The sequence below is a fragment of the Phragmites australis genome, chromosome 17, assembly GCF_958298935.1.
Source record: "Phragmites australis chromosome 17, lpPhrAust1.1, whole genome shotgun sequence".
In the NCBI taxonomy this organism is placed as follows: Eukaryota; Viridiplantae; Streptophyta; class Magnoliopsida; order Poales; family Poaceae; genus Phragmites; species Phragmites australis.
In genome coordinates, this window is record NC_084937.1 from 10,697,132 (window position 1) to 10,710,582 (window position 13,451).

Below are 13,451 nucleotides of genomic sequence, written 5' to 3' on the forward strand. Positions count from 1 at the left end.
TGATGAGTAAAAGGATATAGAAGATAAACAAAAACATTTCAAGGATTATAAGCTGCTTGGGAGTTAAAACAAAAATATGTGTATCTGTCCAGTGCTTGATTTAGTAGGTGGAAAGTAGAGGGGTTTATCTGGAAGAAGGCACCACTATGTAACCATATAAAATTCTCCTCTCCGCTTCGCTCTGTGGTGTCCTGTCTCCTTCCTTCTTCCCTCCTCGGTCCTCCCTGGCTCCCCACTCTCCTCCGACGGCTCCAAGAAATCCGAAGCCCACCTGAGGTGACCCTTGCTTGCACAACTCTCGCTCCTCCGCGCCCACTCATTTATGTTTCTTGTTCGGTATTATTACTCTTATTTGTTCTTTTACTTTCCTTCGAAATCCGTGTGTCGATCGGCGTCTTAATTGGAATTGGTTCGGGACAAGCATAATTTGTGATGGTTCGAGGTTACTGCTTGGATCTTTTAGGGGGGTTTGTTTTCGGTGATGAGGATAGCAACAACCATCAAGATTGATTGCTGCGTGTGGTTGCTCTTGTGAATTCTTTTTTAATATTTTTTGGTTAAATTATCGGGCACTCTAGTTGAGAAAGATGATGTTTCTGAAATTTAGGGGACCAGTTCGATCAGGACGCTGATATGAATGTTGTTGTTCATTTTCTTCTACTTATCACTAGAGTATGTACAGTTGTAGCCTTCTAAGCATGAGCAGGGCTGCTGAATTTCTTGGCTAATCCATTCTGAGCGAGATGCAAATTAGTATCCCTATTTTTTTCTAATATCATCAGCCCCTAATTGACGCAAATACTTGATCATGTCGTATTCAATTCTGTGAAAAATTATTACTGAAGCATTCTCGGAAAAGGAAAATGTGTTATTGTAATTCAGGACCTTCGTTGATTTCTGAGATGGGTGTCAGAATTGCTAGGCGGTCATTTAGTTGCTAGGTGGGCATTTCAATTTGTCCCATTTTTTGTGCTATTTTTATTCTAATGGGCGGCTCTGTGAACAGGGGCTTCTGATTGGCTATACTCATGGCGATGATGGTGCCTGATCTTAGTTTCTCAGCATCTATCTCTAGTGTGAAGCTCCCAAGGTACGGGGCATCAAAGAATGAGACATTCTTGGTTAAGAGATCTCCTACATTCCGTGCAGAGGTTAGACAGGCGGAATCTGAGAAATATGGTACTAATGGCCGTGTAACAAAGATGGTCCCAACAAGTGAGTTGAGGAGGAACAAGGCTGGTGGCATTGTAAGACCAGGGACAGTTAATGGCTCTCCAAATGGTGCTATCAACGGCTCGACCAAGGCGGCCATTAACGGTTCTCCTAAGGTCGTAGTCAATGGCTCGGCCAAAGTGACCATTAATGGTTCTCCGGAGTTGGCTGTTAACGGGACTAGTTTGGTGAAAGGCAGCAAGATGTCCTCTCTAGTTAAGACCCAAAAGAAAATGGGACAGAAAGATACTCCCTTCGAAGAGGAACTGAAGGTTTTGCCCTCTGATGAGGGATTCAACTGGGCCAAAGACAATTACAACTCTTGGCAGAGGAGCGTAGATATATGGTCTTTTGTGCTTTCTCTTAGAATCCGTGTTCTATTCGACAATGCAAAATGGGCTTATGCCGGTGGATTCTCAGAAGAAAAGCAGGTACAAGTTTCATGATATAGGATAACAGTTGAGTCATGTTCCTAAAAAATGCAATTGAGTCAGTAATGCTGTAGTTCCAATTAAGTCAAAAAAAGAAAACACCAAGTGCCAGTTGTCCATTTCGAATTTTCTGTGGAACAATCTATCTAAAGGTGGATTTAAGTCCTGTTGCCTGCATATGAGAATCTTTTGTAGTAGCAGTGCGAAATCATGATGAATCACATCATTTTGGGATGCTAAAAGGAAATTATTTTTCCACTGTACATATGGACTAAAGTGGGCTTTACATATTGCAGAAAATTCGAACGGGAAAAACTGCTTCATGGTTAAGAGAACAAGTATTGCAGCTTGGCCCAACATTTATCAAGCTTGGACAGTTATCCTCTACAAGATCTGATCTGTTTCCAAGGGAATTCGTTGATGAGCTTGCAAAATTGCAGGTACTTTGCATGCCCATATTGGTATATGTTTCGATCAGTTTTCTATTTTCTAGAATTTTATTAAACTTGAGTTGTTCCTGTTCTTTCATTTATCCTGACAGGATTTGTTTGTGCGTTCTTCTGTCTTCCTCTTGGTGATTTTGCTATAACTCTCCAAAAACAATTACAATTAAATAAAAATGATGAATGACAAGACACAAATTTGTGCTGGAGTAACCAAGAACCAAAGCAATTCATAAGAATCCTGTACAAGTACGCATGACGTATCCCCCTTTCTCTTGGCTTCTATGCAGGACAAAGTGCCTGCATTTTCTCCTGAGAAGGCAAGAGCTTTCATAGAGAAGGAAATGGGTTGTCCAATTGAAATTGTGTTCAAAGAATTTGAAGATCGTCCAATAGCTGCTGCCAGTCTTGGTCAGGTGTTTAATCCTAAACTTTACCAGAACCTACATTTCTCATACCAGTACCATTGTATACGGAGTATATCATGATCATAATGTGCAATCCTTTTCTCAAAGATTTCTCTTTAATCGATAAATTCTGTAAAAGTTAGTTTTATTGTAACTTAGCCCCTCTGTAGGATTTGAAGGGAAATTGGAATATATATTTTTTCGGTTCATTCAAGTCTAGATAAAACTATATGTTGATATGTTCACATTTCACAATACATTTTCACATCTGTATATTTCTTCGATTGCTTTGAGTATCATTAGTACCAGTTTTTGGAAACTTGATGCCTTTGTGTTCTACTGAAAAAATTGGTGATCTTTGCGAATAATGGTCAATGTCCTTGATGATCTTTGCGTTTCTTTTTTTCTTAAAAAAATTACTTGATGATCTTTATTCTTCATTTTCGAAATTCTACTTACAAATTCATGTATGTGTTTTCAGGTACATCGTGCAATTCTTCATAATGGAGAAAGAGTTGCAGTGAAAGTCCAGCGACCAGGGCTCAAAAAACTTTTTGACATTGACCTAAGTAAGAGATATATAAGTTATTGGTGTCCTTGAATGGATAACTATTTTTTAGGCCTTGTTTGGTAGAGCTCCAGCCATTACTATAAAAACTATTTTTCGAGACATTTAAGGTAATTTTGTACAGGCGGTTTATTTGAAAAACCGCCTGAACAATTGACGAGAGCCTCCTACGGTTACGGACCGTCTATGAAAATATATTTTCACAGGCGGTTCACATAAGGAACCGTCTGTGGAAATGAACCGCCTCCAGAAATGATCATCTATTAAAAAATTCATAACTTTTGTATATAAAGTCAAATGAGGAAAAAATCTATATGAAAATTGTAGCTCTCGATGAGATCTACAACTTTGTAGTTGACATTTTTTATTTGAAGTCATTTAGATATCCAAATAATCGTTTGAATTTTCAAACGATTATTTGGGCATCTAAATGACTTCAAATGAAAAACTTTTCAACTACAAAGTTGTAGATCCCGTCGAGGGCTACAATTTTCATATAAACTTTATCCTCATCCGACTTCGTATGAAAAAATTATGAACGCAAGATCTGACATGAAGCTAGGAGCTGAAGCTCTGCCAAACAGGGTCTTAGTCAAACAGAACAAATAGAAGTCGAGATTGCATGCTATTATGTTAATTCCAACATATTCGATTGGATTTTTGTCTTTTATCCAGAAGAAAAGGTGAATCTAAGGTTTTTCTTTAGTTCCCTTATTTTTCCTTTTCGTTTTTTAACTTTGCAAACCGGTTGCAAAATTTTAGTGGTAGTATTAACGTTCATGTGCATGGTTCCTTAGAAACGAATTTAAATGTCCTAGATTTGAAACACTCAATTAGTGTCTTTATGATGCTAATATTAACATTTCTTTCCCTCTGGTTTCATGTAGGGAATTTAAAGCTAGTAGCTGAGTATTTTCAGAGAAGTGAAACATTTGGAGGCCCTTCAAGGGACTGGATTGGCATTTATGAGGAATGTTCCAAGTAAGTATATGGATAGTCTTCTTGGATATTTGTATGTATTATGTATGGTAATGAATTATCTAGTGAGGCACTAGCTTGCACTCTTGATAGTTGTTAGTGTATATGGGACAGTGATCAGCTCCATTGGGACTGCTACGTAGAACTACTATTGTAGCAAAATGGAGAATAGATTGCAACATGTTTAGTGCAGAGTTTTTGAAATTTGATTATATCGGCTTATGTTTCTTTGAATTGGTTTTACCAAAAGAAGTTGATCCTTATTTCCATGATTTCAGAATTTTATATGAAGAGATTGATTACATCAATGAAGGAAAGAATGCAGACAGGTTTCGCCGGGATTTCAGAAATATAAAGTGGGTTCGCGTGCCAGTATGTTTCTGGGACCTCAGAATGCAACTATATTTTAGGGTTTTGATTCAGTGCTCCACCACATTAATACCTAATAACTTGTACTTCTAGTTACAATGATTAACCAGACTGAGATTGGGTGCCTAGTAACTTGTAAGAACAAATCAGATACAGCCCTACCTAGGCCTGTTTCAAACTCAAATGGCCATTAGAAAGAAGGATAACGATAAGGGCTTGTTTGTTTTGCTTTCAAACCACGCCTAAGGTGCACCATAGTTTCTTAGGCATGTGTTTGGTTCAAGCTAAAATTGTGGCTTGCCATACTTCCTTTGCACTGTGTTGCACAAGTCATAGACTCAGGTTCTGGCCAAACTTTGCCACACTTGTGGTGCCCATTTCATTCACCACACTTTATGTCACATCACACTTTGCCTAACTTAGGCGTGAACTAGGCAGGCCCTAAGCTCTCCACCTCCTGCCATCGGCAAATCGCCTCCTTGCTCTCGTCCGTGTCTGTACACCAGTAGTGACCATCGAAATAAAAAACCTGCAGCCTGCAGCATCCCAATGGAATTCTGCTTGATAGGAGCAATTATATGGCTTTAGGTTTTTTGTCTGCCCAATGAAGGAGAAGGTTAGAAGATGTTGCAATTAATGCTGGTACTGATATGGTAAGTCACTTGCGTTTTGTGTTTAGTGGTTGCCCCAAGCGGTAAGGGTTTTGCCAAAACCTGATGTCTTCCATATAAGGGATTGGCCATAGCCTGTAGCACCCTTTTAAATTATAATAAATTTTTTTACCTCCACCTTCTGCTTTAACATGTTTAAACGTTAATCATGGTGAAGCACTGAAGCAAAACACTACATTTTCCTTAACATTAATTTCAAAGTCTTACATGTCTTGTCATTATGGTACTTTTTTAGCTTATCATGTGGGACTACACAACTGAAAAGGTGTTAACACTGGAGTATGTTCCCGGTAAGTGTTAATTATTTCTTGTAATAGAAATTATTTTGAGTAGTATTGGAGTCTTGGAGTATGTTTGCACTTGACCACTTATGAAGTAAATTATCTTATTTTTGACATGTTAAGGAATAGGTTATGAAATTATGGTAACATAAAAAATAATCATCCTTAAGATGTATTACTAAATATATATTACCTTGTGATGCATATAATTTGCTCAGCTGAATGATCTACAATTACTGAATTAATATGTCCATATTGCCAATTTCTTGTAAGTGAAATCTGAAAATGATGATATACATTTCTGCATTTCAAAATAATGAAATAACCTTCCGGCCCAAATGTTGCTGCTAAGTGCTAACTTTGTATATCCTCATTGTTTTTCATTTAAAATATATATTGAAGATCCGACACGTACTGTTAAAGCATGTTTATTCAGTTGTAACTCAGAACTATATGCTGTTACAGCAACCCTTACTTTGACATACTATTTATACAGGCATCAAAAAAATTCATTTGCTTATTTATACAGGTATCAAAATAAACAATTTGGGTGTGCTAGACAGCCAGGGCTATAGTCGCTCACTGATTGCCTCTCGTGCAATAGAATCTTACCTGATTCAGGTTGATCTTTTCTTACATGTGTTTGTCATATTTGTTCGAACTCAATTTGCTTGCTTGTGTTACCTTGACTAGAATTGTGTATTGAAGGAGATGATACATCCATTAGTCTTGACTTCACTATGTAGAGTCCTCATGGGCCTAGGATATATATGGGCCTAGATATATATGTAACCCCCCCCCCTCCCCTCCCCTCAAACTCAAGGTGGTACAGGAGGCTCAGAAACATTGAGTTTGAACAAATGAAACCGATGATGCGCTTGAGTTTGGGCTTTGGTCAAGAAGTCTACAACTTCCAACTCCGATGGCATATACTGAAGCGCAATTGTTTTCTGGTAACAATAAGACCGGGTAAAGGAAGCATCAACACCAATATGTTTTGTGAGTTTATGCTTCATAGGATCATTAGCAATATGTATATCGCCAGTGTTATCCCATAAAAGAGGTGTGGGTGCTTCAGAAGAAACTCTAAAATCAGCCAACAACCGGCGAAGCCATACAATTTCTGACATAGTAGTGGCAAGAGCTCAAAATTCTGTCTCTGTACTGGAACGTGATACAACAGCCTGCTTCTTGGATTTCCATGTAAGAGAAGAAGTACCAAGAAGAATACAATAACCAGTGACAGAACGACAATCCATCGGATCACTCGCCCAAGTGGAGTCCGAGTAAGCATAAAGCTGGAGCGGATTAGAACGGGTATAAAACAAGCACTAAGATGATGTACCCTTCAAGTAACGTAATACGTGAATCAATTGACCAAAATGCACAGATGTACGAGCACTCACAAACTGACTCAAGATTTAAATTGCATGAGCAATATCAAGTCTGGTAACCGTGAGATAAACAAGACTATCCATAATTCGACGATATCGAGAGGGGTCCTCAAGGGGTGTGCTATTAGTAAGACAAAGCTGCAGATGAAGCTCCATAGTTGTAGCAACTGTCCGAGTATCAGTTATGCCAGAACTAGCCATGAGATCCTGAATGTATTTAGATTGAGAAAGATAGAAACCCTTTTTAGAAGTCATAACCTCAATCCCCAAGAAGTAACTAATAGATCCTAAATCAGACATCTGAAACTGCTCACTGAATTTCTTCTTCACATGAACAACATGTTCAATATCATCTAATGTAATCAACATGTCAGCATATAGGAGAAGCAATGTATGCCCTTTTGGAGATACGTGAATAAATAAAGCATGATCATGATCATTAGGTGAAAAACCAGCAACCTATATAACAAACAAAACGTGCAAACCAAGCATAAGGAGCTTGTTTAAGGCCATATAAAGCACAACAAAGACGACAAACATATCCTGAATGAGCATCAACACCTGGAGTGGCTGCATATAAACTTCCTCATGCAAATCACCATGAGGAAAAGCATTCTTAACATCCATATGAGATATGGTCCAGGAAGAGTAGCAGCCACTGCAATCAAGGTATGATCTTTGATCATATAAGCAACAGGAGCACATGTCTCATCATAATCTCAACCCTTTAATCTGCTAAAAACCTCTGGCAATAAGACGAGCTTTGTATCTCTCAATAGAACCATCCGACTTTTTCTTAATTTTTGACACCCGCTTATATATGATAGGAACTACATGAGATGGGAACAAGATCCCAAGTTCATGTATGGTCAAGTGCAGCAAGCTCCTCAGACATAGCAGACTGTCACTCTGGAATATCAGATCCCTCCTGATCTGTAGAAGGCTCCTCAGCTACAACAACACTTGCATGAGAAAAACCCCACCCCTCAGGAGCCTCAATAATAGCACGATCACGTAGATTATAATGAGGACCAGTAGACAACTCATCAACAACATCAGAATTAGTGAACAAAGGAGTATCAGGACTGACCAAAGAGGTGGGAATGGACGGATGATTAGAAGGGATTGTGGTCCGATGAGTATAGACATGGGTGATAGGCAAAATATATGGTGGAGTTGAATTCGGAGCAGGAGTGGGTGAATGAGCTAAAACCAAATCAGAGGTGGTTGGAGTAGGTGTAGGAGGAGATGGAATAAGGGTATGATCCCCAGATGGAGGAGGAAGGCATAAAAAAGAAGTGGACTCTATGGGAGAGAATGAAGGCTGAGTGGAGGGATTATAGAAAAATGGACGGTCCTCAACATAAGTCACATCATGAGAAATACGCATGTGACGAGAGGAAGGATCATAGCAATGATAACCCTTATGCTCATGACTGTTTCCAAGAAAAACACACTCAACAGACTAGGCAGACAATTTAGTCCACTCACGAGGTGCAAGCCGGACATAGCAAGTATCTCCGAAAACCCGAAGATGATCATAACTAGGAGGAGTACCAAAAAGAGCCTCACCAGGGCATTTTCCGGCCAGCTTTGAAGATAGTTGCCGGTTAATAAGACAGATGGCTGTAGAAACGGTTTCTCCCCAAAAATAAGAAGGAAGAAAAGATACAATGAGGAGTGTGCGAGCAGTCTCTATAAGATGGCAATGTTTTCGTTCAGCAACTTCATTTTGAGCATGAGCTCCAGGGCATGATAGTTGAGCAAGAGTGCTCTCAGAGTGAGGAACTGACGAAAAACAAAAGACAAATATTCTCCTCCGGAGTCAAAGCGAAAGACTCTAATGGTAGTAGAAAATTGAGTATGGACTATACGAGCAAAAGATTGATATACAGAGCACAACTCGGAGCGATGTTTAATGAAATAAATCCATGTATCGAGAATGATCATCGATAAAAATGACATAATAACCATGAACTCCTTTTGAAGCAAAAGGTGAAGGACCTCATACATCGGAATGAATAAGATCAAAAGTTTTAGCGGAATGGTAAATACTATTGGAATATGGGAGTTGAAGTTGTTTACCAAGCTTGCAACGCTTACAATACTATTGGAATCTGGGAGTTGAACATGTCAATTAATTTGTACAAGTATAACACCATAACTTACTTGTTTTCATAATTTATACTTTTCTTTTATGTACTTTCTTAGATTCTCTTCCCATGCTTAATCTCGATACCAAGTTAGTTGCTATTTCAAAAATGGGATATTCTAATATGACGTGTGATAGTTTGGCCCTAACATTCTTTGTACTGTGTAAAAAATAGATATTGAAGACTGGATTCTTCCATGCTGATCCTCATCCTGGAAACCTTGCTATAGACAAGGATGGCTCTCTAATATATTATGATTTTGGAATGATGGGTGAAATAAAATCATTCACTCGAGAGAGATTACTCTCCTTGTTCTATTCTGTGTACGAGAAGGATGCAAACAAGGTATCTTAATCTTTTCATGGGAATGACATGTTAGTAGTATTTCTATATTTACATAGCACTTTACCTTGGATGGTATTGTGAAAATTAAGATGTTCAACTCTCCACACAATTCATTTATGTCTTCATGAGCTCTATGTTGCAGGTTATGAAAGCTCTAATTGATTTGGAAGCTCTCCAGCCAACAGGAGATCTCTCACCGGTTTGTATAACATACTATTTATTGGGTTGGAAGGTCATTGAAGAAGATTTATTTAATATATGATTTTTTTTTTCCTTTCCGGCTATGTAGGTTAGGAGGTCCATACAATTTTTCTTGGACAATCTCCTGAGCCAGGCACCTGATCAACAACAAACTCTGGCTGCAATTGGAGAGGTTGCATGTCTTCACATACAATTTTTTCAGAATTAATTCAAATGTACATGACCAATATTTAACAGTTTTTCTTTTACTTTTCTAGGACTTGTTTGCGATAGCACAAGATCAACCTTTCCGTTTTCCATCCACATTTACATTTGTCATAAGGGCATTCTCTACTCTTGAAGGTTCTCCATCTCGCACACCCCTGAAATTATGATAGTATGCTTCTATGTATTGATCTCTTAATATCACTTATTTTTGTTAACACAATGACATTATGGTTTGATAGAGATAACACATAGTATCCTCTTGAACATAAGCTTTCATAGTGAAGTTCCTGATTTTGCTAATTGTTAGTTTTAAATCAATAGCAAACGTGAATGAATTTCTACCAGATATGGAAAAAAGGTATACTGGTTCATTGATGAAAAACTAAGCCGCAAATCAGATTTAGTTTCCTGATCATACATTCTACTGATCAGCATATGAACAGAAGATAATTGGTCTGTCTGGTAAATCACATGTAATTGCTGAGAAAGGAAGCTGTAACATGTTTTTTGTTTATCTTCAGTGGCTTACTAGCCTATATCTGAATATATCATATATGATATTGTCAGAAAGTATTTCTTCAAAAAAATATTGTCAGAAAGTTCCAATATTGCATTGAAGCCTCTAGGAAATCACTAGTCTGTCTAAAATATAGCATACATCTTGATTACCTGCTCTAGCAATCTAAATGCTGCACAATTCTGTATGCTAATTATTCATTTATTCTCTATGTGATCAGTCGCAATGGAAATTATAAATTAGCTATAATCTAATGAATATGTTGTTTGTCAGGCATTGGATACACATTAGATCCAGATTTTTCATTTGTCAAAGTCGCAGCACCGTATGCACAGGTTAGCATTCTTTGTATAACCTGTTTTCACCCCTCTATCCATATTCAGTATTTATACTTCTCACATTTGTCTTTTTTATTCATGTATTTTCTTTCTTCCTGCTGTCTTATTTCTTTCTAAAAGGGGTTGCTACGGCTTGAAAGTTATTGACAAGATAAAGAACCCCTTTTATTATACTTGCTGTGATTTTTGGCTTCTTTTGTTATTTCTGCCAATATAATTTTTCTCCCTTTTGTTTTGCAGCAGCGTAACATCTATTTTTTGAATATTTGTCTGTGCAAGCAAGCCTAATTTCGTTTGAACTTCAGGAACTGTTAGAGTTGAAACAGAGACGAGCAGGTGGACCTGAATTAGTCCAGGAGATAAGAAAGCAAGCAAATGATGTAAGGATACAAATCTTTCATTGTAATAATGAATGACTTTTGTCCCCCATTTTCTACACTGGGTTGATGCACATTTTGTGTTTTTACATTCTCTCATGTGTATGCTGCTTGGCCCAGCAGATTGAACATTATCGCTGATGGATATCTCCATATATGACAGGCTCGTGAGTCTACCATATCAATGCCCTACAGAATACAGCGAATTGAGGATTTTGTGGGGCAACTCGAGTCCGGTGATCTGAAACTCAGGGTCAGAGTACTTGAGGTATAGCAATGCTACCGACTTGTATTGATATGTAACATTTTTCTGGGCTGTGGGAGTTTGATGCCAATAAGAATATCATCATTTCCTCCTTTTTTTCACATCACAAGTTAAAAATAAGCACTAAGCCAGTTGTCGTATCTTACTCTGCAATAAAGCTTCCCTTAATATACAACTATCCCTTTTCTTTCTTCATTGGTTTATGTTAATAAATTCTGCCTTGGCTTGTTTAATCTCACGACCTGCTACTTTGTGAAATCTAGTATTCATTTGTTTTGGCTTGAAACTCAAGTCATCATTGAACTGAATGGCATTTGCAGTCGGAACGAGCTGCTCGGAAAGCTACTGTACTTCAGATGGCAACCATGTATACAGCCTTGGGTGGTACTCTCTTTAACGTTGGGGTCACGTTGAATAGTCAAGGGAACCAAATAATCGCAAATGGTTCTTTCATTGGTGCAGGTAGGTTTTGGTATCCATTGCGTGAATAATCCTGAAAAGAGATTCTCCATTTTATGACGTTATCAGTTCACTTTTCAATGTTTCTTCCATCCTTTTGGTCTTTTATTTCTCTAATCATATAATACAAAGTTTGTGTAACTTGCTGACAGGTAAATACTAGAACCAAACTGAATTAAGCTACTGCCTGTGGCTACTGATTCTCTAGAGAAAATAAGCATACACTTTTCCTGATTTGTCTAGTTCTTTCTTTGTTGGATCTTGTGGTTTTCATCTCTAGTATATCCCAATTTGCTTGGGACAAAGGCTTTGTTGTTGTTGTTGTCTGATTCTTTCTCCCAACTGAAAATGTGCAGGCATTTTTTTGGCGTTACTGATCAGATCTATGCAAAGAGTGAAGAAACTTGACAAATTCGAGACAATGATATGATCGTCTTGTAAAACTCATGTCAACGAAACAGTATCTTCCTCTGTAAAGAAATTACATGGCTTATAGTCTATATATATAGTTTATATGTAGGAAATGCCATTCTTTTTGAAGAATGACCTAGCTTGTGGCACTTGTAAATCTGTACAAACTGTATCATTCTTTGGCCCACGAGGTTAATCATACCAACCAGTCGACAAAGCAAGGAAAGCAAGAGAATTTAAGCTTTGTGTTTTTTAATGAAAATTGTGGGGAAGTTTCCACATGAACTTTTTTTTTCTTCTTACGATGTTTCTAGTATTGAGAAGCAGCAAAATGGAAACCTTTAGCTTAGGCATACACTTATTTTTCCAAATCCATAGAAAAGGGGGCTGGGGGCTGAACGCCGTGAGAGTCGTGCTTGTAGAATTTGCTTGAATTATGTTCATGAGATCACCGTATATACATTCACTGATCAGCTATCTGATCATTCTCACTAAGATTCTGGATGTCTTTTTTTCAGGCAAAATATTTGTGCAGTTGAGGGCTCGAACTCTCCTGAATGTCTGTTTGTAAACACAAGTATTTTGTATAGGCTCGCTGCAACAATGGTAGGTGGAAAAAACAAGTATTCTGTATATTTTGCGTAAAAAAAAAGGCATTCAGAATCTTAGTGAGAATGATCAGAATCTTAGTGAGAATGATCCTCGGACACGATGACATTGTTCTTTTGCAAATGAGAAGAGCCTGGGGTATTTCAAAGAAAGTTTAATAAAGCAACCATTTTAACAGAATGTTGTGCTAATACCAGCCATTTTAATAGAGCAACAAAATTGGCAAATAGGCTGTATAGCGAGCCAATAAGAAAAACGTCATAACAAATCAGGAGGTAGCAGGTAGCATTTTTTTTTTTTTTGAACGGGGATTCTCCATTTCCATTAACCAGTTAACGGAACAACTAGTAAAGTCACATAGTTTATAGTTTGGGATACCAGAGCAAGAGAGAAACCAACACCATACAACACCAAAAGACAGATCTAACCATGAGTAACACCCCAGAAACAGTCTAGACCGATAGCAAAAGAACACTACTTATAACCCGACCACATAGTTTCATAAAGCCAAGTATGGAGAAAATCCTTCGGATAGAGGTGTCTGCATCATCGAGCTCCTGAAGTTGTTGAGGATCATCATCCTGCAGAAGCATCCGACGATCGCCAGTGGGAGCTTGGGGTGGTTGTTGTTGAGCCAGAATCTGGGAGACGGTCTATAGCAGGCTGTGTGCACCACGGATCAGATCCTCCTTGCTCATCTCTTTTAGAAAATTTGTCCAAATATTTAAGAAAGAACAAGCATGAGAAATAATTTTAGTAGGATGTTGGATCAGTTTCTTATCAAAGCATGTTCTATTGCTAGCTTTCCAGATAGC

At 38.0% G+C, this 13,451-nt stretch overlaps 1 protein-coding gene across 1 annotated transcript; it reads left to right on the plus strand.

The window, feature by feature from the left end:
* The first annotated feature begins 316 nt into the window (after positions 1-316).
* On the plus strand, positions 317-12,271 carry LOC133897692 (protein ACTIVITY OF BC1 COMPLEX KINASE 7, chloroplastic). The gene is made up of 18 exons (XM_062338496.1): positions 317-336; positions 1,007-1,643; positions 1,940-2,083; positions 2,377-2,502; positions 2,975-3,062; positions 3,949-4,042; positions 4,318-4,411; positions 5,315-5,369; positions 5,890-5,981; positions 9,082-9,252; positions 9,395-9,451; positions 9,542-9,625; positions 9,711-9,795; positions 10,451-10,512; positions 10,821-10,895; positions 11,056-11,160; positions 11,478-11,619; positions 11,973-12,271. The coding sequence occupies exons 2-18, from the start codon at positions 1,029-1,031 to the stop codon at positions 12,044-12,046; spliced, it is 2,163 nt and encodes a 720-aa protein (XP_062194480.1). The 5' UTR covers positions 317-336; positions 1,007-1,028; the 3' UTR covers positions 12,047-12,271.
* The last annotated feature ends 1,180 nt before the right edge of the window (positions 12,272-13,451 follow it).